Here is a 27,619-nt window from a genome sequence, read left to right as displayed (position 1 = left end):
CTTATAAAACTTTCCCTAGCATCGGAAAAAAAAAAATGACTTGTTCGTTTCATAACTTATCAGAGTCCTTAGAATTCCATATTTCTAATGTCATGAAAATTTAGAAAATGTCCCCAAATTTTATTTCCTGTATCTCAAATTAAGGAAAAGAAAAACAGGCATCATAATGAGTATCAGGGTAGAAGTTTTTTTTTTTTTTTTAATTCTAAATAGGGGACTGGTGATCATGTCCTGGGGAAACTGTCAAAAATAAGCCAGCTCTTTTCTGTGACCCAATATTGTGGGTATCAGTGAGTGTGCCTGCTGTTTCCTGGAGTCCCTGGGTGGTGTAAAACATTAATGCACTCATTTGGTAACAAAAAGGTTGGAGGTTCGAGTCCACCCAAAGAAAACCTTAAGGATTTGCTTCTGAAAAAAATCAGCCATGAAATCCCTATGGAGCATGGTTCTGCTCTGAGACACATGTGGTCACCATGGGTCGGAATAGACCCCATGGCATCTGGTTTATTTTTTTAATGTATGCTGCTTCCTAAATGTCAAAGTGAAAGGTTATATGTAACTAAATAGCTGTGTGTGTGTGTATGAAAGAGAGAGAGAAGCTCTACAGAAATATATTTAACTTCAAATGGCTGTTTGCATACAAGTGCCTGTTGACCTTGGGAGTCTGATAGACGTTCTGGGTATGAAATCTATAGGTTTCAGCAAAGCACTGCGCTCTACAGGCAGTGGGCTCCCAGCACTTAGGAGGTAGCGTCTGGTGTCCTTTAACTTGACTTATTCCTGCTGATCTGCCTCCACCTTGGGGAGAATAGACTAGAGCACTTTCTTCTTGCCGTTACTGCGAGGCCATTCTTTCTGACTTATGAAGAAATACTAAAAGAACTAATATGTACAACTTGTGTAAAGAGTGACTGAGAGGGGAGATGCTAACTATGGGCAAGAGTTTGAAAGGTGCATACACTGAGGAAGGTGAGAAGTTATTTAGCCTGGTAGCTGAATATTGCCAGGAGACACAAAAGCACATTAAACAACAGGAGATTTAGACTAAACACCAAATCCCAGAATAAATACAACACTCAGCAATGTGAACGAGCTTGTGGAAATAGGTTGAGATGTTTAAAATACCAGAATGTTGAAATTTGCATTTCAAGTAAACATGTATACAAGGGCAGAAAATAATAGATAGGAACAAGAGAAGGGCCCAAATTGTGGCCATAGGGTGTTATTACACCAAGGGATGTAAACAACAGGTTAAGCATCACATTCTAGGATCAGAAAAGGCCACAGTATGCCTGAAGCTTAAGATAGAGAGAGCAAAGGGAAATGATGCAGCACCCTTGGGTTGAGAGCAGCTAGTAAGTGTGAACTGAAAGAACGAGAGAAAAGGTGTCCCCGTGTGGACAGGCACGTTGGGGCAAATGGAGTGGAGCAGGAAAACCTAAGTGCATTTTAGAATTTTGTGGCTCAAGATTTACATGGTATACTCCATGCTTCGAAACAAGAGACTACAGTTGTCCAGATGAGAGGAATGGCGTCTTCCTGTTTCCACCGTGGACTCTGTTGGCATTTCCATACCTTTTTCTGAAACAGTAACTCCACACCGCAGATATGTGGTCAGGACGGATGCCCTCCTCCAGACTTGCAACAACAGAGTATCTATTTTTATGAAAATATTGAGCCTTCTACATTTGCTTGCCAACAGCTCCTTCCTCCCCACCCCTCAGGTATTAAGCTCCACAATGCCAATTTTTTACAGACTGCTGTAAAAAAAAAGTTAGCACAGCCCTTACAAAAATATGGGGGGCGGGGGGAGAGCGGCTGGCAACCAAGCATATTTGCCTAAAAACAAGCTACTCATTGCACTCTTTCTTCCCCCAGGAAAATGTACTCTGTTTGTTAGGATACTTAAAAAGTAGTAGATTTATACACCAGCTTTTCTTACAGAAATACTTATCCACCTTTCGATACTTAGCACCAGTCTCTTGTGATATGTTGAGTCTAATGTAGTTTGTCTGCTTGTGTTTCTTATTTCAGTATAGCTAACTCAACAAACATAGACTGAGTAACTAATCTGTGCCAAACCTTCTCCTAGTTCATGGGGATATTAGGAATAAGACATGGTCCCTGAAGAGCTTAGAGTCTGGTGCTTTAGTTCTGTAGAAATGGGAAATCTCCCATTTCCTCTCAAGTCAATATGAATTAATAAGAAATTCTCAAGTGAAGTAGTAAGAGAATGCCTTGTAGAAATGTTTCCTTTGGGCAAAAGTAGATAGACTAACAAGAAATGACAAAGAATGCCAGACTTTCAACTGGAGGACCCAGGGAGTAAAGAGAATGACAACAGGAAGAGTCAGAAGGTGGTGTTTACTATTTTAAATCCTTGTCAGGCTGGTTGGATAAGGGAAGACCATACAGTTTCTCTTACTGTATTTAATTTGCACCCTGGGACTTCCCCACCTAGTAAAACAGCTACATAGTCTATGTTCTACAATAGAAAGAGTTCTCAGAATGGAGGACAGTTATCACTGTAGCGGTAAAAGTGGTCTGTTTGCCTCAGTTGTGGGTTACTTAAGGGAAAATGCCCCTTTCATCCTAAAGTATGTTGGAGGAAATTCTTCCTAGAGACATGAGATTGAAAACTCAACCGTGGAGGATCTGTTTTATTATATGCTCATGAGGAAAAACATGTGATTATTAATGCCTACATTGACCTGTAAGAATCCCAGGGCACAACCCCATAAATATTACTTTGTTTTCTCTAGGTCATCTGAATTTCTACTGTCATAGATGCCATGTTTCCAAATTGGCAGCGCTTAGGTGGTGTTGCTCTGATCACCTTTCCCTCTTCTGGTTTATTACTTCTGGTATCTTATACCTAACTCAGACACCTCGGTTCAAAAACAAGAAGCAGTAGCAGTGGAAACAAATCACTGCAGTTTTCCCGTTAAGCTTTGGCCCAGGAGCCAACGTAGGAATTCATTTTCGCCATTTCTACGTATTTTATGGGAACTGAAAAGAATTCCTCTCACAGAACTCAAAACCACCATACGGGGTCGCTATGAATGGGAATCAACTCAATGGCAACAGGTGGTTTTTTTTTTTTTTTTTTTTTTTTTTAAGAATTCGGTGTTTCAGCCATCTCTAACTAGGCTGTATTTGTCCTTACTTTCTTTTATTTACCACCCTGTACATTTACCCACCTGGGAATGAGATTAGGGGATGAGAGAGGAGGACAGGGAAAGAATTTTAAATCATATTTCACTGTTTTCTCATTACAATGCACTATTATTTCCCCAAATCAATAACGTGGTCTCACAGTCTATGCTACCCTTGCACTCCAGGTTTTTAAAGGGCCACACTATCTTGGCCTGCAGTTCCCAAAGTTGCCATTAGACTTTGGAGCATTTATTTGAAGATTTGAAGCAAGAAGGTTCTTAGCGTCAGTTAGTGGGCATGACTCTCAGTCAGGAAAGATCTTTTTTTCTTTTTTTCCTCCAAGCCCAAATCCTGCCTAGCAAATCCAATCAAGCGGAACATCAAAACTTTCTGAGATTTCTGTTTTCTTCCCTACCACATTCTATTCTTTGACGTGTGAAAACGTGGCTCCTTGCTTGAGTGTGGGGATGGGTAAAGGAAGAAACACAGACAGGAAATTAACCTTTTATGAATATATTCAGATATATACTTACAGACAGATTCCAAAACATTTCAGTAGAAACATGTGCTCGATAACGTGCAGGACTTCAGAAACAAATTATCTAAAATGACTATTGGTTTTCTTGTTGTTCTTGTTGGATTTGCAAATTTCCTCAAAACTAGCAATATTGACAGTTGGCAGTGTACTTGAACTTGAAGCGTTCCTGACAGTTGGGTTATAGAATGTTATCAAAGAAGCCCTGTGTCCTACTGGGAAACCAGTAAACGGGCTTTGCTGAATATTTAGACAGTGACTTTGTCTCTGAGCTGGCTGTCTGTCACGTTGATCTGACCATTAGGGAATATCCAGAAAAGGAAAACAGCTTGTGGCATTTGAGCAGGGCTATTAATTGGTACCATTTAGTGTGGGCTAACCAGGAGTAAGATTCCATAATGGTGGCAGGACTGTGTTCTTTAACACCCTCCCCAGCTGCTCGGGAAACCCTGGTGGCATAGTGGTTAAGTGCTACAGCTGGTAACCAAAGAGTCAGCAGTTCGAATTTGCCAGGCGCTCCTTGGAAACTCTATGGGGCAGTTCTACTCTGTCCTATAGGGTCGCTATGAGTCAGAATTGACTTGACAACACTGGGTTTGGTTTTTGGTTTTTTCCCGCTCCTCTATCCTTACCCAAGCAGCAGTGGAGTTTTGGGATGGGGTAGGGGGTGTTCAATTTAGCTAAAGTCCATAGGCCTTTTTAGTCAGGCTTTTCCCCTGTCTCAATCCTCTTCATCATCTCTTTCCCTTCTTTTTTTTTTTTTTCCTTCCCCTTTCACTTCCTCTTTCTTCTCTCTCTCTCTCCAGATAGAAAGCCATATAATCAATGATGCTCCATATGGGGTGAATTTAAATAAGCTTGCCTGTATCTAGAGATTTTTTATTTTGTTTTTGCTAAAATGGACATGTCTAACTTTGTAGATCTTCCCTAAAAGGCCCTCCGTTGCCCTAATCCCAACTTGTTAAACCACTGATGTTTAGCTTCCTATCCCAATTCCTAGTTGACACAGTCCATCACAAAATCTACCATCAGTAGCACATGCTCATGGATCTGGTCCAGGGTCCGAAAGCCTCGAAGATGGTAGAGTTTGATACCGAACAAGGTTCACATGATCCTTGTGAAAAAAACCCCACAGAATCTGGAGAAGGATGACAGTGTCTCAGAAGGAAACCACTTCTGCACTTTGGTTGGAAGAGCGCTTTATAACATGGTGTAATTAACGCTTCATCGGGATCACCTCAGAGCCCCTTCAACTTAGGAGCACCTCCTCCCACCCGCCACCTTGCTCCAAGTCCTTAAGCAATGGCTGTGGACATACAAATACTCCGGCTTCTCGCTTTTTAATTAGGACAGCTATGAAGTGAGGCCTTCTCTGTCTATGGAGCTCACTGAAAAGTGAGCCAAAGTTGCCGCTGTGGGACTTCTCTTGGCACTACACCTTTGCTTGACTCCTTTTCCTTCCAGACTCCATTTTCCCACTATCCTACCAGTCTTGTCTAGGAACACTTCCTACTTAGTCATTTTCACACACATTTTTGTCTTGGGGTCTGCTTCTGTGGAACCTGACCTCAGGTGAAATATGTTGTCAAACTATTGGAAAGCCACCTGGATTTATTGCTTAAAAAAGTGAACTGCTGCATATTTTAAACTTTAGAAAATAATTGTGTCAACCTATATTTTTCAGGAAGAGAATTTGAGGGTGAAGAAGAATATCTGGAGATCCTCGGCATCACCAGGGAGCAGTCAGGCAAATATGAATGCAAAGCTGCCAACGAGGTCTCCTCAGCGGATGTCAAACAAGTCAAGGTCACTGTGAACTGTGAGTATGGCAGGAACCAGCAGGTGCTATGTGCCCAGGGCCCACCTCTGCCTCCAGTGAGTTCTAAAGATCCCATTAGCAAAAGAATGTTGCATTTTAAGCACACACTCTTCTGGTCAGGGATGCACATTTATACACTGGACGTATCCAAGGGCAGGATCTGGCCTTTTAATTTGATAAATCAACTCTACCAACTCTAAATATAATCCACAATACATTTAACAATACACTCTGTCTTTTGCTCAGACTACAGAACTAAAAAACATGATCAGACAGCACTGGCATTTCTAGCTATCACTATTCTGGTCCTCTTGGAGGCCAAGGTCATACCACTTTGTAAAGAGAAACAATTTATATCTTCTTTAATTAGAATGTTCATCTTAATTCATTGTTTTTCAAAAAGGAATAACCCAAGATCATATTCTATCCTCCACTACTTAACTAATCGAACTTGAGAATACATTCAAGCCACTGTCCCCAGTGGCTAGCTGGGATGCCTGACAAGTTCCTTTTTGTTATCTATTTTTTCCAAAGTATTGGGCATTAGAAAGGAAGGTTTCACTAAGATGCATAGATAAGTGGGCATACTTTGAACTTCTCAGATGAAAGGATCTTTAGATGTAGTTCAAAAGTGGGGGAGGGAGTATCCACGTGATATGTGTCACCCAGCAAAAGGAATAAAGAGAATTCGTTTACACTGTTCAGTTAGGAGTGGCTTTCTACATCATTCAGATTCAAGTTTCCGTATCACTCAGTTGTGGCTAGTAACATGGACAAAGGGATAGACAAACACAGCACACACATACATACACACCCTACATACACACTTATAAACACATACATGCACACATGTGCACACATGCCCTACATGCACCCAAGTAAACACGTACACTGATATACACACACGTGTACATACATCCGTGTACATAATGTACATACACACATAGGCACACAAACACACATGCACAGACATCTTAACCCATATTTGAAAGTATGCTTTAGTTACTTTCTGTCATTTTATGCCCTCCATACAGTCACCTCTGTCCCATGATTTTGTATAAATTCTCTCTAATCTTTCTAATAGCCTTGGCAGGTAGATATAAATGACTTTATTTTAGAGTTTAGGAAACTGAAGCCCAAAAAGATAAAATTGCCTTTCCAAATTGACACAGAAAGTTAAGAAAAAGAGACTCAGACTCAAGTCTGTTGGATTCAAAATCCCATGCTCCCAGGAAGAAGAAGAGGAGGAGCTGTCAATTCTTATGACCTACTATATGCACTGTGGGATTAAGGGATTTCCCACTCACAATAAGCACATGATATAAACATCATCGGTCCTATTTTAGCAATGTGGAAACTGAGGTTTAGAGAGCAGATGAGACTTGCCTAGGGCACCCCAGCCTGTATTTCACTGCACTGCTTCCTGACACTTGCTCTAGGTGGGCACCCCTCGAAAAGGAGCAAAATCTCCTTTATATCAAACCTAGAAGACCCCGATAGATACCACTCTGCCATTGACATTTATGGTACTCATTTCCAAGAAGCAGGGGCTGTGTTTGATGAAATCTGAAGTGCTTTTATCCCTAGTTGTCTACAAATTTTTGGTAATAGAGTTTTGAAATGCCAGTATTACTATTTTTTTTTTCTGCACTGGGCGTGTTTCAAAGACACATTAATGATCTCAATGTTATAAAATGCTTTAGGACCTCTATTTCACATGAAAGGTGATCTCCCTGGGTGTTTATATAAGTTTGTAATTAGGTTAGTTATCTTCTTTTATGTACACACAGCCAGGCCATCATCTTCCACCTCTTCCCTGATTTTGCAGTCAAGATTTCATTTTCTCTTAATTGACCTTCATCTTAATTAGATTTCTGAAAGTCCAACGATGAACTACATAGAAAATATTTATATTTCCATTGGGTGAAACATCAAAGAGGTCTAGAATGCAGATGGCTCCCTAGATCAAAGCTAGCCGCCTGGACCCTATTATTATTAGTGCAATTAGTCTGACATTGCTCCTTCTTGACTGTCCTCAAAGTGTAACTTAGAACAGCAGAAAATACTGATAATTTTCAAGAAGAGGGCTTTATGACAATATGAGCTTTTACTAATGGTAAGCGTACCACAGGAGGATATGGACAGACACTCAGGATTCTAAAAAGATACCTCAGAACAAATTATATGAAAATCTATAATGAGCTTAGTCAGACATCCAGTATGTCCTGATCAGCAATGCCTAGCACATACCTGACCTTATAACCAAAGCTCAGTCAATGTTTACTGAGTGAATAGGCAAACAGCTCACAGGTAAACTCTGCCCTCTTGACATCTCTCCAAACCTTGCAAATGACATTGATCACAAATGAGGAAGTATGTTCTAATATCAATTTCCTTTGGAAGCACCTTTCTACCAACACTTCATAAGCTGTGTTCGTGTCATATTAAAGCAACTAGTTGAAAGAGTAAAAAAGTTATTGCACATTGTCCCTGTTGTCCTCTTCAAACAATTCATCCTACTCAAACATGGTTGTATGAGATCATCACGTTTGAATTCAAGAACCATATCTGGCTGCCAAACCCCTTGCAAACTGAGAAATATCCAGGGTTACCTTTGCCACTTCATCAAAGCCTATGAAAATGTCCCATGATTTAAACTGATGCTTCTTCTGCTTCAAAACATAGTTGTTAAAACAACTACCACAGCCTCCACCAAACTGAGTCCAGCACTACTAGCTGGTACCCAGCTACCACCACCGACTGCTCTGACAGGGATCACAGGGATTACAGACAGAGCTAGAAAAAAATGTAGAACAAAATTCTAACTCACAAAAAAAGACTAGATTTACTGGTCTGACAGTACTGGAAAAACCCTGAGAATATGGCCCCCAGACACCCTTTTAGTTCAGTACTGAGGGTACTCCTGAGGTTCACCCTACAGCCAAAGGTTAGACAGGTCCATAAAACAAAATAAGACTAAATGGGCACACCAGCCCAGGGGCAAGGATGAGAAAGCAGGAGGGAACAGGAAAGCTGGGTGAATGGAAATGAGGGACACAAACTCAAGAAGGGGAGACTTCAACATGTTGTGGGGTTGGCGACCAATGTCACAAAACAAGATGTGCAATTGTTTAATGAGAAACTAATTTGCTCTGTAAATCTTTGTCTAAAGCACAATAAGATAAGTAAAATCCTAGGTGTTAGAATTAGGTCAGATAGCCAGGCTCGCTAAAGTAACTAATGGCTGCATGGATTGTTGTAGTGAACCAGAGCCTGCGTATCATTAAAAATCCCCAGTGCTGGGTAGCTTGTTCCCACCATCACCTCGTTTACTTAGTTGCTCTGCCAACAGATACTTGCTGCAGGGCACTGAGGCTGGTGCAGTAAACACGAAAGACATAAACATTCCTCCTGCTGAGCTCATAAACCCCACCTCTCCTTTCCACATCTCTCAGATCACACTTCTCAACAGCAAGTCTGCAGCATCTCACACAGCCATTTTACATAGAAAGTCTCCTTTTCTAAGTGACAGAAGGTCCTGGAGATTATCAAAGGCTAAATCATTGATTTGAAATCTCTTCAGTTAGATAAGCTTAGTAATATTTTACACACTAGACTGGACTCTGGTGGCCAGTATCTTATGCACCAAACCAAAACCAAACCCACTGCTATCGAGTCAATTCTGACTCAAAGCGACCCTGTAGGACAGAGTAGAACTGCCCCATAGAGTTTCCAGGGAGTGCCTCGTGGATTCGAACTGCTGACCTTTTGGCTAGCAGCCGTAGCACTTAACCACTATGCCACCAGCGTTTCCATATCTTACGCACAGGGTAGCTAAGTTCTTCCAGATGCCAGTCCTAGGGACAGCCTGTCCTTTCATTATGGGTTATGAGTGTAATCCCTCAATTTCAGCTCACATTCTTGCTGTCTAACTCTATCACGGTGTTCTCACAGTGCATTAAAAATATCTACTTGTGGCGGGGCCAAGATGGCTGACAAGGTAGACGCTACCTCAGATCCCTCTTGTAACAAAGACTCGGAAAAACAAGTGAATCGATCACATACATGACAATCTATGAACCCTGACCATCAAACACAGATCTAAAGAGTTGACCTGAGTGACAGAGACTCAGCCAGCGCAAGCAGGCTGCACACTGACGCGGCTAATGAGAGAATGAGCAACCACGGGGAAGCAGTGACTGTTTTCGGAACCTGGAGCCAGCAACCCAGTCAGAAAACCTTGGCGCCGGGCTTTGGACTGGGCACACAGGAGCTGAGCACAGCATCCTGAGACGGCGCAAACACGGGACACAGCCCTAGCCCAGTGACTTCAGGGGAAGCCCAGCCAGTGCACGCAAGCAGCGCAGCGCCGTGGCCGACAGGAGGAGAAGTCATCACCAGGAGACAGCGACTGGTTTTGGAGCCTGGAGAGCGGCGTCCCAGCCGGGGAACCTTGGTGCTAGGCTTTGGATTGGGAGCTGAGGAACTGACCACGGCTTCTGAGACAGCACAAGCACAGGACACAGGCCTGACACTTGCGGGCAATCTCCACCCAGCCAACGCACAAAGGCTACACACCCCCCAGGAATCTCAGATAAAACAGTCATCACCAAGCAAAATAAGAAATTTTTGTCTATATTCCTGGGTGCTACTCTCCCCTATCTGTCTGATCCCTCCGCTCCCTTCCCAAGCGGCTTCATTAACATTGGAATTTCCTGAGCCAGAGAGTGAAGTGCTCTGCATTTTTTTTTGTTGTTTTTGTTTTTGTTTGTCTTTTCCTAACCCATTCTCCTGGCCTGAGAGAACCAGCTACAAAAAACCCAGGGACCAAAAATCCTTCCCTGACTTCACGAAATTGGACTAAAAATACAGAACTACCTCCGGCCAAGCATATGAGATCCACAGTCTTGGGCTTTCATCCCTACAGGGAACAAGGTGGCTATTATAATGCAAAGGCAATTCTGATAGTGATCGGACTGTAATTGTTTTAGTGGATTACTGGAAAGACAAGTTTCCCAGGTCTGATATCTCTATCTATTAAACACAGCCCTCACTGACCCACAATTGGGAACTGACGGCTGAAGCTCTACCCAAATCACCTAGCCTCCTGCCATAGGGGTCTGAGGATAGTGACACCTACCAATCTGTAGAGGTACTTGCATTGGGTGCCTAAGGTACAGCTGCAGACCCCACCCACCAAAGTGCTTTAGGAATAGAGACACACCTACCTCACTGGCACCTGGGGGAAGTCTGTCAGCATCCTGCACCCCCCCCAGGAGTGTGACTCCCTGCTGCTACTAGAATCTGGTGCACGCAGCTATCACCACTACTCCTCTAAGTGATTAGGTGACAATCTACACCACACACTTGGTGACCCAAAATCAGATTCTACTCAAGAATAGTGAATGGACTCTTAGGCTTATATATCTGGTAACAGCCCAAACCAGCTGGTAATAGGACATAAGTGACTCAAAGGCTACAACAATCAAGACAGCACAATCCAGTAGCCCATCTACATATATTGAAAGAAAACAAAACAAGATAAGACTCAGTGAGCAAATATAAAATAAATCATTACAATATCTTATAGATGGCTCGGAGACAGCAGTCGATATCAAACCACATAAAGAAGCAGACCGTGATTGCTTCTACAACTCCCGAAATTAAAGAATCAAAATCTTTCCCAAATGAAGATACAATCCTGGAATTGCCAGATGCAAACTATAAAAAACTTATTTACAGAATGCTTCAAGACATCAGGGATGACCTCAGAAATGAAATAAGGCAATCTACAGAAAAAGCCAAGGAACACACTGATAAAGCAGTTAAAGAACTCAAAAAGATTATTCAAGAACACAGTGGAAAAATTAATAAGCTGCAAGAATCCATAGAGAGCCAGCATTCAGAAATCCAAGAGATTAACAATAAAATTACAGAATTCGACAACTCAGTAGGAAGTCAGAGGAGCAGAATCGAGCAACTGGAATGCAGGGTGGGGGAGTCGGAGGATAAGGCAATTGACACCAATATAGCTGAAGAAAAATCAGATAAAAGAATTAAAAAAAATGAAGAAACCCTAAGAATCATGTGCTTCTTTATCAAGAAGAATAACTTGCATGTGATTGGAGTCCGAGAACAGGGAGGGATAACAGAAAATACAGAGAGAATAGTTGAAGATCTGTTCGCAGAAAACTTCCCTGACATCATGAAAGATGAAAGGATATCTATCCAAGATGCTCATCGAACCCCATATAAGATTGATCCAAAAAGAAAATCACCAAGACATATTATCATCAAACTTGCCAAAACCAAAGATAAAGAGAAAATTTTAAAAGCAGCCAGGGATAAAAGAAAGGTCTCCTACAAAGGAGAATCAATAAGAATAAGTTCAGACTACTCAGCAGAAACCATGCAGTCAAGAAGGCAATGGGATGACATATATAGAGCACTGAAGGAGAAAAACTGCCAGCCAAGGATCATATATCCAGCAAAACTCTCTCTCAAATATGAAGGTGAAATTAAAACATTTACAGATAAACACAAGCTTAGAGAATTTGCAAAAACCAAACCAAAGCTACAAGAAATACTAAAGGAAATTGGTCAGAAAATCAATAATGTCAGATATCGACACAACACAAAGACATAGAACAGAAAATCCTGATATCAACTCAAATAGGGAAATCACAAAAACAAATTAAGATTAATTTTAAAAAGAAAAAAATGCTCAAAACAGGGAATCATTGAAGTCACTATGTAAAAGATCGCAATAATCAAAAAGAGGGACTAAATACAGGAGGCATAGAACTGCCATATGGAGAGGAAAACAAGGCAATATAGGACAATACAAGTTAGGTTTTTACTTAGAAAAATAGGGGTAAATATTAAGGTAACCACAAAGAGGTCTAACAATTCCATAACTCAAAAACCAAGAAAAACATAATGACTCAGCAAACATAAATTGAACTACTATGAAAATGAGGAACACACAATTTACAAAGAAAAACGTCTCAGCACAAAAAAGTAAGTGGAAAAATGAAATTGTCAACAACACACACAAAAAGGCATCAAAATGATGGCACAAAACACATACTTATCTATAATTACGCCTAATGTTAATGGACTAAATGCACCAATAAAGAGACAGAGAGTCTCAGGCTGGATAAAGAAACACGATCCATCTATATGCTGCCTACAAGAGGCACACCTTAGACTTAGAGACACAAACAAACTAAAACTCAAAGGATGGAAAAAAATATATCAAGCAAACAACAATCAAAAAAGAGCAGGAGTGGCAATATTAATTTCTGACAAAGTAGACTTTAAAGTTAAATCCACCACAAAGGATAAAGAAGGACACTACATAATGATAAAAGGGACAATTGACCAGGAAGCTATAACCATATTAAATATTTATGCACCCAATGACAGGGCTGCAAGATACATAAAACAAACTATAACAGAACTGAAAAGTGAGATAAACACCTCCACAATTATAGTAGGAGACTTCAACACACCACTTTTGGAGAAGGACAGGACATCCAATAAGAAGCTCAATAGAGACACGGAAGACCTAATTGCTACAGTCAACCAACTTGACCTCATAGACTTATACAGAACACTCCACCCAATAGCTGCAAAGTATACTTTCTTTTCTAGTGTACATGGAACATTCTCTACAACAGATCACATATTAGGTCATAAAACAAGCCTTTGCAAAATCCAAAACATCAAAATATTACAAAGCATCTTCTCAGACCACAAGGCCATAAAGGTGAAAATCAATAACAGAAAAATCAGGGAAAAGAAATCAAATACTTGGAAACTGAACAATACCCTGCTCAAAAAAGACTGGGTAATAAAAGACATTAAGGAGGGAATAAAGAAATTCGTAGAATGCAACGAGAATGAAAACACTTCCTCTCAAAACCTCTGGGACACAGCAAAAGCAGTGCTCAGAGATCAATTTATATTGATAAATGCACACATACATGAAGAAGAAAGAGCCAAAATCAGAGAACTGTCCCTACAACTTGAACAAATAGAAAGCGAGCAACAAAAGAATCCATCAGGCACCAGAAGAAAACAAATAATAAAAATTAGAGCTGAACTAAATGAATTAGAGAACAGAAAAACAATTGAAAGAATTAACAAAGCCAAAAGCTGGTTCTTCGAAAAAATTAACAAAATTATTAAACCATTGGCCAGACTGACTAAAGAAATACAGGAAAGGAAACAAATAACCCGAATAAGAAATGAGATGGACCACATCACAACAGACCCAACTGAAATTAAAAGAATCATATCAGATTATTATGAAAAATTGTACTCTAACAAATTTGCAAACCTAGAAGAAATGGATGAATTCCTGGAAAAACACTACCTACCTAAACTAACACAATGAGAAGTAGAACAACTAAATAGACCCATAACAAAAAAAGAGATTGAAAAGGTAATCAAAAAACTCCCAACAAAAAAAAAAAAAAAAAGCCATGGCCCAGACGGCTTCACTGCAGAGTTCTATCAGACTTTCAGAGAAGAGTTAACACCACTACTACCAAAGGTATTCCAAAGCATAGAAATTGATGGAATACTACCTAACTCATTCTATGAAGCCACCATATCCCTGATACCAAAACCAGGTAAAGACACCACAAAAAAAGAAAATTATAGACCTATATCCCTCATGAACATAGATGCAAAAATCCTCAACAAAATTCCAGCCAATAGAATTCAACAACATATCAAAAAAATAATCCACCACGACCAAGTGGGATTTATACCAGGTATGCAAGGTTGGTTTAATATTAGAAAAACCATTAATGTAATCCACCATATAAATAAAACCAAGGACAAAAACCACATGATCTTATCAATTGATGCAGAAAAGGCATTTGACAAAGTCCAACACCCATTCATGATAAAAGCTCTCAGCAAAATAGGAATTGAAGGAAAATTCCTCAACATAATAAAGGGCATCTATACAAAGCCAAGAGCCAACATCATTCTAAATGGAGAGAGCCTGAAAGCATTTCCCTTGAGAAAGGGAACCAGACAAGGATGCTCTTTATCACCGCTCTTATTCAACATTGTGCTAGAGGTCCTAGCCAGAACAATTAGGCTAGACAAAGAAATAAAGGACATCTGGATTGGCAAGGAGGAAGTAAAATTATCTCTATTTGCAGATGACATGATCTTATACACAGAAAACCCTAAGGGATCCTACAGAAAACTACTGAAACTAATAGAAGAGTTCGGCAGAGTCTCAGGTTACAAGATAAACATACAAAAATCACTTGGATTCCTCTACATCAACAAAAAGAACATCGAGCAGGAAATCACCAAATCAATACCATTCACAGTAGCCCCAAGAAGATAAAATACTTAGGCATAAAACTCACCAAAAATGTAAAAGACCTATACAAAGAAAACTACAAAGTACTAGTGCAAGAAACTAAAAGGACCTACATAAGTGGAAAAACATACCTTGCTCATGGATAGGAAGACTTAGCATAGTAAAAATGTCTATTCTACCAAAAGCCATCTATACATACAATGCACTTCCGATCCAAATTCCAATGACATTTTTTAATGTGTTGGAGAAACAAATCACCAACTTCATATGGAAGGGAAAGAAGTCCCAGATAAGCAAAGCATTACTGAAAAAGAAGGAGAAAGTGGGAGACCTCACTCTACCTGATTTTAGAACATATTATACAGCCACAGTAGTCAAAACAGCCTGGTACTGGTACAACAGGCACATAGACAAATGGAACGGAATTGAGAACCCAGATATAAATCCATCCACATCTGAGCAGCTGATATTTGACAAAGGCCCAGTGTCAGTTAGTTGGGGAAAAGATAGTCTTTTTAACAAATGGTGCTGGCATAACTGGATATCCATTTGCAAAAAAATGAAACAGGACCCATACCTCACACCATGCACAAAAACTAACTCCAAGTGGATCAAAGACCTAAACATAAAGACTAAAACGATAAAGATCATGGAATTAAAAATAGGGACAACATTAGGAGCCCTAATACAAGGCATAAACAGAATACAAAACATTACCAAAAATGATGAAGAGAAACCAGATAACTGGGAGCTCCTAAAAATCAAATACCTATGCTCATCTAATGACTTCACCAAAAGAGTAAAAAGACCACCTACAGACTGGGAAAAAAAATTTCAGCTATGATATCTCTGACCAGTGCCTGATCTCTAAAATCTATATGATTCTGTTAAAACTCAACCACAAAAAGACAAACAACCCAATCAAAAATTGGGCAAAGGATATGAACACGCACTTCACTACAGAAGATATTCAGGCAGCTAACAGATACATGAGAAAATGCTCTCGATCATTAGCCATTAGAGAAATGCAAATTAAAACTATGATGAGATTCCATCTCACTCCAACAACAACAACAAAAAAAAAAACAAGGCTGGCATTAATCCAAAAAACAGAAAATAATAAATTTTGGAGAGGCTGTGGAGAGATTGGAACTCTTATACACTGCTGGTGGGAATGTAAAATGGTACAACCACTTTGGAAATCTATCTGACATTTTCTTAAAAAGTTAGAAATAGAACTACCATACAACCCAGAAATCCCACTCCTCGGAATATACCCTAGAGGAATAAGAGCCTTTACACGAACAGATATATGCACACCCATGTTTTATTGCAGCACTGTTTACAATAGCAAAAAGCTGGAAGCAACCAAGGTGTCCATCAAAGGATGAATGGTTAAATAAATTATGGTATATTCACACAATGGAATACTACGCATCGATAAAGAACAGTGATGAATCTGTGAAACATTTCATAACATGGAGGAACCTGGAAGGCATTATGCTGAGTGAAATTAGTCAGATGCAAAAGGACAAATACTATATAAGACCACTATTATAAGATCTTGAGAAATAATATAAACTGAGAACTCATTTTTTGTGGTTAGGAGAGGGGGGAGGGATGGCGGGTGGGAGAGGGTTATTTACTGATTAGTTAGTAGATAAGAACTACTTTAGGTGAAGGGAAGGACAATACTCAATATGGGGAAGGTCAACTCAACCGGACTGGACCAAAAGCAAAGAAGTTTCCGGGATAAACTGAATGCTTCGAAGGTCAGTGGAGCAAGGGCAGGGGTTTGGGGACTGTGGCTGAAGCGGACTTCTAAGTCAATTGGCAAAATAAATTCTATTAAGAAAACATTCTGCATCACACTTTGAAATGTGGTGTCTGGGGTCTTAAATGCTAACAAGCAGGCATCTAAGATGAATCAATTGGTCTCAAGCCACCTGGATCAAAGGAGAATGAAGAACACCAAGGTCACACGATAACTATGAGCCCGAGACAGAAAGGGCCACATGAACTAGAGACTTACATCACCCTGAGACCTGAAGAACTAGTTGGTGCCCAGCCACAATCGATGACTGCCCTGACAGGGAGCACAACAGAGAACCCCTGAGGGAGCGGGAGATCAGTGGGATGCAGACCCCAAATTCTCATAAAAAGACCAGACTTAATGGTCTGACTGAGACTAGAGGAATCCCAGCGGTCATGGTCCCCAAACCTTCTGTTGGCCCAGGACAGGAACCATTCCCGAAGACAACTCATCAGACATGGAAGGGACTGGACAGTGGGTAGGAGAGAGATGCTGATGAAGGGTGAGCTACTTGTATCAGGTGGACTCTTGAGACTGTGTTGGCATCTCCTGTCTGGAGGGGGGATGGGAGGGTAGAGAGGGTTAGAAACTGGCAAAACAGTCACGAAAGGAGAGACTGGAAGGAGGGAGCAGGCTGACTCATTAGGGGGAGAGTAAATGGGAGTATGTAGTAAGGTGTACATAAGTTTATATGTGACAGACTGACATGATTTGTAAACTTTTACTTAAAGCACAATAAAAATTATTTTAAAAAAAGAAGTCAGGGTAAATGAACAGCTTAACAAAGAGTATAAACTTGCCATTAAGATAATAAATAAATAAATATCTACTTATGGACTTGTGTCACCTAGTGTCCAATATTCCTAGGGTAATAGCTAGCACACAATGAAGTCCAACAAATAAAAAAAATGAAGTCCAACAATTTTACTTCCTATACTGGGCTTTTTTTCTATTCGTGGAGAAATGCTTCTCAAACCTGCTCCCAGCTCTCAAGCTTGCCCCTGCCCTAATGACCAGCTAATATTTCCACCTTCTGCTTCCCCACAGCTACCTCTCCAGCTGGGTTCACATCGGCACTCGCTTTCATCCCCTTGAACTCACCTGTGCCTCCACCCTGGTGTCTACAGCTAACTAATCAACACAACACAGATGCGGGGGGACATTGGGTCTCTAGCATTTCCAAAGCTCACTCTTACACTGATACCCGTTTGTTTAAAACCATTTATTTAAGCAGAAGTAACATGAATGTCTCTTAACTGGACTTTTTAGTGCTCTGATTAAAAAAATTACCAAGTGAGGAAATTTGTAGAAAAATGATTATTTAGTATGGAACCAGACTGGACACCCTTTCTAGCTGTTCATAGCTAGATCTATGCAGTTATTGTGCTGACCATTAGTATATTTTTGTGTTATGGAAGATATCCATAAAACCACCTCCTAATATTTATTAATCTATTATGAGATCTTCATGGGAAATACCCAGTAAGAATTTGGAGTACTCTCATTTTCTAGCAAAATTTTGTAATATGAATGAGAACTATCATTTTTTCAGTATCTTCAGAGTACCAGGAACTATGTTGGAGGCTTCATATACACTCACTGCAATCCTCACGCTGACAGTGGCAAACGAAGTGAGGAGGTGTGGTGGGCTGGGCCGACCTCAGTGGGAGACTATTTTTTTTTTTTTTATCACTGACATTGTTTAGAATTTCCAGTACATGGTGATTTAAAAAAAAAAAAAAAAGACCAACGTTAATCAGGTTTATTATTGTTTTTAAATTCACTACAGACAATGCCTTTCTTATTGTCTATACCCTCTACCTCCACCCCCTTGGTACACCACTGCACACTAACCCTGGGAGATAATTGATATCATTCCCATGTATACAAGTCAAAGGCAAAAAAAAAAAAAAGCAAAATAAAACAAATGTAAGCATTCTCTGGTACAAAATCAGAGAACTTGTAGGTGGTAGAGACTCCAAGCCAGGTCTAACTCCAAAGCCCACCGTCCTTACATGACACTGTGTGAATAATGGTAATAAAAACAATAAATTTAATCACTTTAGATGTCAGAAGTGCTTTCATACACATGATTTCATTTAATCTTTACATCAAACATGTGAGATAAGAAGGCAGGTGTCATCACCTACATTCATAGATGAAAGACTCCGGTAAGTCAAAACGTCTCTGGTGACATTCTAAGTGGCAGAAGCTGAAATTGAGCCCACTTCTCCTGATTGCTAATCCAGGCTTCTATCCACTATGTCACCTATGTCATTGCATGCTATGCCATTTTCTGTTACCCTGTAAATAGCAGAAATATGTAACATTTGCCTTTCAAGCTATCAGCAGTTGGTATTTTTCCTTATTAGGAATTCACTTTTCTCTAACTCATTCAGATGGAATCAGGCAAGCAGAGAGATTCAGAACATGAGAGACCTGATTTAAAATCCAGACTCCACCAAATACTATGTGACTTTGGACAAGTTATGAAACATCTGTGAGCCTATCCTCACATTCATAAAACGGGATTAATAACATGGACCTCCTAGGACTATTATTGGAAACCCTGGTGGCGTAGTAGTTGAGAGTTTAGCTGCTAACCAAAAAGGTTGGCAGTTTGAACCCACCAGGCACTCCTTGGAAACCCTATGGGGCAATTCTACCCTGTCCTATAGGGTCACTGTGAGTCAGAATCGACTCAACAGCAACGGGTTTGGGTTTGTGTGTGTGTGTGTGTGTGTGTGTTTATGACTATTATTAGGATGAAAATTTTATGTACAGCCTAGTACAAGTACAGTGCTTACACATGATAAATGCCTATAAATTGGATCCTTCAGAGAATTTTCTTCTTTTACATTACTATTTCTAACATATGGAAGATTAAAGAATATTTTGTTTCCTCAGCCATTGTCATTGTTATCCTATTCATTGTAATTGGAAGAGCCTTGTTCCTGGTGATGTAAGAAGAAGAAGGCCTTATTCATATTTTCAGAACCCAGAATTTTGAAGTAATGAAAACCAGAAGAGTCTTGTGACAATTGTAAACTACTCCCTAGTCATGTAAAGGATAACAATGGACCTCCAATGCAGCACTTTTATGAAGCCACATTTTTATTATAATCATATTTTGAGCAAGGATGACATCTACTATTTTAACTACACTACGGTGGCATGATTTGTAATAGTTTTTCTTAGCCTCACCGCTACCAAATTCATTACAAATCAGTTTTGAAATGTTCATTCCAATAAGCCATGAAAGAATAGACCCGCACCACAGTGTCGTTTGAGAAATATTAGGAACAACTTCCTCTTCATTCATTTATAATTATCTGTGAATTTACCCCAGTGCTAGAAACTTCCTAAGTTTTCAAAGAGAGAAGCAAATGTTTGGCCTTTGTAATTGACCACTACCACCCTGTCCCAAGATTGATGCACTAGAATTGCCCAACCCTAGTTCCCTGCCAGCTTTCCCATGCTGGGGTCTCTGAGGGGCTAATGAATAGCTTACTGACTAGCCATCCATGTTGTAAACAAATGGGGACACCAATAAAAGAGGTATGGGAGACCAAAATGCCCCCTTGGTTTCAGATCCAGATGCTTAGAGGTAGTAGTTTAGAGCAACTTCCCTCACAAATCATGGCAGTCTTGGCCTGAAGACAGAGAAGAAAAAGGGGAAGGAGAGAGCCCAAGTTAAGATTTCCAGCATGAGAAGCATAGGAGAACTGCTCCCTGCCAGAAGGTTGGTCCCAAGAGGAAGAAACAGAAGAGATGAGTCAAATAAGCCCAGTTTCTTCTTCCCAAATTTTTCTATTAGAAAAAGCATTCCTTCCTCCTGGGGGTCTCAGAGGTTCACTAAATAAACTCCTGCCAGGAAATATCCAAGCTAAGGAAGAATTCTGCCTCAAAACTATAGCTGGGACCTTGTTCTGTGGTAGAGACGCTTGAGGGCATCTACCATGTCATGATTATCTTGAGGCGCCAGTGGTGGTGGTACAGGGAGTGTGAAGCCCAGTCCAGGTTTAGGGCTGGTTTAGCAAAGCAGGAGCCATCATCATGAATTTCTTAATATGACAGTGTGTCTCCAGAAACTCACATAACACTGGTTAAAACTCATTTGACAGATTGAAAAATTGAATGAACCAATAGAATTACAAGGAAATTATTTTCCCAGCTGTATTAGTTTCCTATGGCTATCATAACAAATTACTACAAAGTCTGTGGCTTAAAATTATAGCATTTATTGTCTCGCTGTACTGGAAGTTGGAAGTCCAAATCAGGGAAGGTCTAGGGAAAGGTCCTTTCTTGTCTCTTCCAACTTCCGATAGCCACAGGTGTTCCTTGGCTTGTGGCAACTTAACTCCAGTCTCTGCCTCTGTCTTCACATGGCTAGCTTCCTTCTGTGTCTGTCTCTGTGTTTCTTCTCTTTTTATAAGGATACCAGTTACATTGGATTAGGGTCCACACTACCCCAGTATGACCTAGTGTTAACTAATTACATCAGTAAAGACCCTATTTCCAAATAAGGACACGTTCATATTTACCAGGGTTAGGCTTGAACATACCTTTTGAAAGACACAATTCAACCCATAACGTAGGTAGGCCACAGTGCTACAGACTGTGGAGTCCCCAGAAGCCTAGGAACCTAATATGGTGAGAAGAGGTGAGGAAGGGAAGATAACATATATTGACTCTTTTACTGCTGGTTGTCTCTCTCCCTTATGCATCTTGGGTGGCATCACCCAGATGCCTGAACCAGACATTTCACCACTCTTCCTCCTTTCCCTCACCCTTCATTGCTAGCAGTGTTGATTATGAGGCCCATGTCTCTCAAATTTGTCCACTCCCTTCCAGTCCCTGTGTCACAATCCTAGTGCAGGTCATCTCTGGATTACTTTAGCAACCTCCAAATGCTCCTCCCTGACTTTGTAGACGAGAACCTTGAAGCAATGTGACTCTGAGCAAGGACTAAACTCTCTGTTGAGGAACAGAGTCTAGACTTGAGCTCAGGTCTATCAGACTCTAAATTCAAGCTCTTAACCTCTATTCTATGCCTTATTCCTATCTAATACCAGCCACCCACCCTGCCAACACTACTACTTACTACCAATTATTGCATTAACCTTTGAACTAATGTGCTCTAAATGATTTATATAACCCATCACACAGTGATAGAATGGAATCTTGATGATCTTTTCAAGTTAACTCCTTCTTTTGAAAGATGAGGAAGAACAGACTAAAACTGGTACAGATTTTTGCCCAGGCCCCACTTCTGCTTAAGAACAGTGTCAAAATTAGACACCAAGTGTTCTACTCTGGCTGTTACTCCTGACTTCTAACCCATGGAATAGATGCGTGAGTTATCATATGGAGATTTAGCAATTTAAGTATTAAGTGGGTATGGGTAAGAAAATACACTTGGGTCATGATGATACCAACTGATGTATGTAAAGAATGGACAGTTTTGACTCGAACTGAGATTTTTATAACTGGAAGGGATTCTATAGATCGTTAAATTGTGGCTTTCTCATTTTATAGATAATAAAGCTAAGGCCCAGAATGACAGAGAGTGTGATGGGAGGCCCACAGAGCCAAGCTGAAATAAAACTCCAGCACTCCTAGATTCCCATCCCGGGTTCCTCCCACTATATCATGCTGCCCTTTGGTGCCTGTGTGAAAATGGGCAGATGAGTCTAAAGCAGAGCAACGATAGGAGCCCACTCTGGCATGCCCGTTTACAAACGGGCTGACAGTGCCTACCCCCATGTGCTCTAGCTCTCCTTCTCTCTGACAGTGATGTACAGGAGTCCATGCTGATGTGCACGTGAAATGAGGCAGAAAATTGCAGACCAAACTTCTGCTTTTGTACATCCATTTAAACTAACAATATCAGGATTTCTGTAGGTCAAAAACTTGGAAAATAGTTTCCAATATAAAGACAATGAAAAAATATGTGAGATGCACCAGGTGCTGAAGTTCAGGGTTTAATTGATTTTTGTATATTATAGTTTACTAATTTCCCTAAAAGGGCTTTTTTCTCTGTGAGTCTAATAGGCATGCTTGGGTTTATTTTTTTCCACATGTGAACAGCCAAGTTGCCATTTTCTGTCAAATAGCCTTTGGGGAAAGGGTCTTTTTCTCCTTGAAGGTCCACAACCTGCATGAACACAGCATCGTCAAGCCAGGAATTCAAATCTACCGTTCTGCTTCAGTTGTGCGGACCTGTAAATGTGTGTTCCACCCACTTCAGGACTGTTGTAAAGAACCCCAGAAAATTATAATGTCAGATATGTTTCTAAGCTTATTTCAAGCCTTTTATACTTTTGTAGGCCCAGTCCTGGGAAAGAAAAAAAAAAAAGTATACAAATGAGAGAGAGTAGAATGCTGATACATCAGGAAGTCTTCTATGTACCAGGACAGACTTCAAACTGTACCTAAAACACACAAAATTTACCACGTCACAGAGATAAGTGAACACATACGATAAAAGAAGATGAAATAATCACGTAATACAAGTTTTTTTTTTTTTTTTTTTGGAGTGTCTTTCCTGCAGCAATATCAGGCCACGCTTGGGTTAAAAGGACCTTAGCCTTCTATTATTTTCATGAGACACCTAGCAGCCATCTCAAACTATAATAACAATAATGATGAGAAAGAAAAATGCCCATTTCATATAGCAGCTTAATTCACAATAATAAAAACCTGTGTAGATATTATACTCTTCAGTTGGAATAATTGATGATCTATTGTAAGAGGCATCGCCAGTTGAAATCAACTCCATGGCAATTTGTTTTGAGCATTGTAGGAAGGAAAAAGAAACCCTAGGTCCCATTTCCATAAAATCCTGTTAAATGCCCCGTTTAAGTGAACCAAGTGTCCAGTTTCATTAATCATCTCATTTTATTTAGTTTTCTAGTGATCTGTCCCACTCAGCTGATCATATAATTCCTATAAATGGAGCTTGAAGACTTTCCAGCCCCTTTCCAATCAGATTGTCCTTCCTAATTCCTCCCTGCATGGAAATTCTGGAGTGCTCTCTGACTCTCACGTAAACCTGTGTACCTGTCCTTCCTACAGATCCTCCCACTATCACAGAATCCAAGAGCAACGAAGCCACCACAGGGCGACAAGCTTCACTTAAGTGTGAAGCCTCTGCAGTGCCTGCACCTGACTTTGAATGGTACCGGGATGACACCAGGTATGTCCCAAACCTGTAGTACACCAATGCCCCACCAGGTGGTCGTAGGGACCCCACAATTACTAATGACAAAACCAGAGATGTAATGATGCAGACCTATACTATTAGACTATTGCTTTTCCATATTTCTTTATCACGTGCTTAGGGGCCTACAGCTCATAAGCTGAAGCCGAAAAGCACCCAGGTAAAATGCAGAAAGTGAGGTAGGTAGTTCAGTGATTAGTGTTCCCTCTGCATGTCTTTCTGTCCTGGACCAGAAACTCAAGGCCAGTGGAACTCATTCATTCCTGAGTCTACTGTGTTGACAAACATTGATTCTGATAATACGAGATTGCACAACTGAAGTCTGGAATTGAGCAGGGAACAACAGACTCTAAGTTCTTTACTTTTCCTTCAATGTAATTTTGGGGAAGGAATGACTAAATTAGAAATGTTATCAGTATTTCTTTTCACTCTTCTGTTTTTGAAATCTTAGAATAAACAGTGCCAATGGTCTGGAGATTAAGAGCACGGAGGGCCAGTCCTCCCTGACTGTGGCCAACGTCACTGAAGAGCACTATGGCAACTATACCTGCGTGGCTGCCAACAAGCTGGGGGTCACCAATGCCAGCCTAGTCCTTTTCAGTAAGTATGCAAAAAAGAAGGGCCCAATTCCATAGAATTAAGTTTATTGAAATCTCACTTGGAAAACTTGAAAACTCATTCCCTTATCTATTCAAGGTAAACTTATACAAAATAAGAATATAGTCAGTGAAACAAAAACAATACTCTTATCAATTCCTGTGCATAAGGAAAGATTCATAAGTGGAGCAACTTCTTTCTCTATCCCCTGGCTTATTTTTGATAGCTGCTTTATTTTTGGAGCCCTGGTGGTGCCATGGTTAAGAGCTCGGCTACTAACCAAAAGGTCTGCAGTTTGAATCCACCAGCTGCTCCTTGGAAACCCTGTAGGGCAATTCTACTCGGTTCTATAGGGTCGCTATGAGTCAGAATTCACTTGACAGCAGCAGGTTTGGTTTTTGGTTTTGGGGCTTTATTTTTGTTTTTTTGTTTTTTTCCTGTTATTTAAACTGCAAGAATATTCACTGACCATACACATCTCTTTGGCGTGATGGTCTCTTTAAGAAGCAGAGGCGACATAAGAGCCTGGGAGTGTATGACAGTTTAAAAATGGCAGAAATGAGATTGATTGAGGAAGAAATATTCAGTAAGAATAGATAAGATGCTGGAAGAAAAGGAGGCTGAAAAAAGTAAGTATACTTTTAACAACCCAAGAGGAAGGATAGACTGACTGATTAAAACCTAATATAAAATCTAGAGGAGGAAAAATAGTTGCAGAAAGGTTTCTATATGACAGCAGAAAACAGGACTTTTGGGTTACTTTTTTTTGAGCAGACATGGAATGGTAGGAAAAAGACACATTTCTGAAGACCAGAGAAGACTCTGAAAGCAGACTAGTGAGGGATCAATCATTTTAGAGTGACTTATGTTAGTAGGAGACTCCACCTGGAAGTCTTGCTCTTTACAGCATGTTACAGTCAGCTATTTGACCCCTCTGCCTTTTTGACCCCGTGGCTATGAGTGTAGAAGTAACTGCTTCTAAGAGACAGAAGTATAATGAGTGGGATCAGAGGGAAATGATAAAATTTGGAATAGGGACCTATGTCTAGGAATAAGTAAAACCAGCAAAAAAGTTAGTTCACGCTGGGCCTGAAAGTTCATTTAGACCAATGTTTTGTTTGTTTTTTTAATCCAAAGAATCTATTATTATCATGGAATAGCAAAACTTTAAGAGTTTTTTTTTTTTTTCTGCACAGATTCAGTTAGAAAAACTAGACACACTATGACCAGGAGAGGTATCTCCATCTTGTTTCATTCATTTTAGATGAGACTTCAAGAAAAATCAATTTTAGTGAAAGTTCTTTTGAAATGTAGTAGTAACGCTATTTTAAAACAGCTCTCAAGATGCAACTCCACTTATAAAAAACTACCACCACAAATGATTCTAAATTTGGTCTTAAATATCTCATTCATAACTCTCATTGACTTCAGTTTGTGACAGTTTGATGTGATACAGCTATACAAATACTGCGTCAATATGAAGTTTAAAATTCATACCCCTGTTTACTTGTCTTCAAAGACCAATATCAGTGTTCTTTGCTTCAGCTAGGTTCATCAACATCCCCAAGACGCCTGAAAGAAAGAATATTTATTAAGAACTGCAGTTGCTTGCTTTATTACTGACATTATAGATTCCTTTTAAGATTCAGACAAATCTGACTTGGTTAAGTAAAACATACACTTAGTAATAAAAAACGAAAACCACACCCATTGCCATCCAGTCAATTCCAATTCATAGCAACCCTATAGGACAGAGTAGAACTGTCCCACGGAGGTTCCAAGGAGTGCCTGGTGAATTCGAACTGCCGGCCCTTTGGTTAGTAGCTGTAGCTCTTAACCACTATGCCACCAGGGTTTCTATGCTTAGTAATAGGAAGGTTTTATAGGGATTGAAAAAAAGAAATGGGACAATTGGATCAGTCAGAGAAGGTGAGCAACTGTAATTCTGCCTTAAAGTGTATTTTCTTCCTCTCCCACTTAGATTAAGAAGGGTGTTAAGGATATGTTTCAAATAATAAATAAAATCATATCCGTAAACTGAGAGAAAAGAAGGGGAAGGGGAGGAAGGATGAGACAGTGAAGTAGTGAAAGAGCATGAGCTGTGCCTGAGGGCATGGAGATACTGCCAGTCTCCTGGGTGGTGGCGAAAGGTAATCTCCAGCCCTATAATTTCATCACCCTATTGGGTCGCTATGAGTCACTGGGTTTGTTTTTTTTATTATTATTATTCATAAAAAAAAAAAAAGTCCCATTTAAAAGTAGGAGACCCACCTTGAAGTCTTGCTCTTCAGCAGTGTGTTACAGTCAGGTATCTGACTTCCCTGCCTTTTTGGCTATGAGCAGACTAAATTGAGAAAAATTAAGAAATGTCAAGAGTCATACAGAATCTCTGTTTGCAAACTGAGAATCAAGGAGCCCTGGTGGAGAAATATTTAAGCAGTTGGCTTCTAACCCATAGATTGCTGGTCCAAGCCCACCAAGCAGCTCAGTGGGAGAAAAACCTGGTGATCCGCTTCTGTAAAAATTACTGCCTAGAAAACCATGGGGCAGTTCCACTCCGTCACACAGTATCCCTGTGAGTCAAAAATCAGCTTTAGGGTACCTAACAACAACAACATTTCCTGGTGGGGCCACACAGCCTCTGCAGAGCAGCCCACACAGGCGCTAGTTCTGCATTTCATAGTGTACGGAGGAGGCACCTGCATTAGCGTTTGGTTTGCAACGATCTCCTAGCTTATGGGAAAGTTTGGGGGTTTAGTACTTAGTGAAGAATAGAATACTACAGGTTATTAGATTTTGAAACAAAAAGGAGCCATTAAAATTACAGGAAGTTAGTGAATCTGCTGCCCTATTTCTTAGACCTTGAAGTGTGAACATTTTAAGGGGGAAACACTACCTCTTCTGTAACAGAAATGGAACACCCACCTATTAGATTTGGAAGATGCAATGTTACAGCCTGCAGTAGTCAGAACCTTGAGAATGAGGCTCATAGTAGCCTATTTTCACCCATGCAAAAAATGAATCAGAGAGAAAGAAAAGGAAGGGAGGAAGAAAGGGAAGGAAGGAGGGAGGGAAGGAAACAGGGAGGAAGGAGGGAGAGAAAAAAGGCAAAAGAAAGTGCATGT

The 27,619-nt window shown here is 40.2% G+C and overlaps 1 protein-coding gene across 3 annotated transcripts in view; it reads left to right on the top strand.

The window, feature by feature from the left end:
* LSAMP (limbic system associated membrane protein) overlaps positions 1-27,619 on the top strand; it is a 991,063-nt gene that overhangs the window by 815,611 nt on the left and 147,833 nt on the right. For all 3 annotated transcript variants that reach the window (XR_007516473.1, XM_049877041.1, XM_049877029.1), the window contains exons 4-6: positions 5,376-5,510; positions 23,753-23,873; positions 24,349-24,497. Coding sequence is in view for 2 of the 3 variants with exons in the window: in XM_049877041.1 (XP_049732998.1) it covers positions 5,376-5,510; positions 23,753-23,873; positions 24,349-24,497 (405 nt within the window). In the remaining variant the exon portion in view is untranslated. The remainder of the gene's footprint in view (positions 1-5,375; positions 5,511-23,752; positions 23,874-24,348; positions 24,498-27,619) is intronic.

The sequence above is a fragment of the Elephas maximus genome, chromosome 1 (assembly GCF_024166365.1).
Source record: "Elephas maximus indicus isolate mEleMax1 chromosome 1, mEleMax1 primary haplotype, whole genome shotgun sequence".
NCBI lineage: Eukaryota > Metazoa > Chordata > Mammalia > Proboscidea > Elephantidae > Elephas > Elephas maximus.
This window is presented reverse-complemented; position numbering and strand designations above follow the sequence as displayed.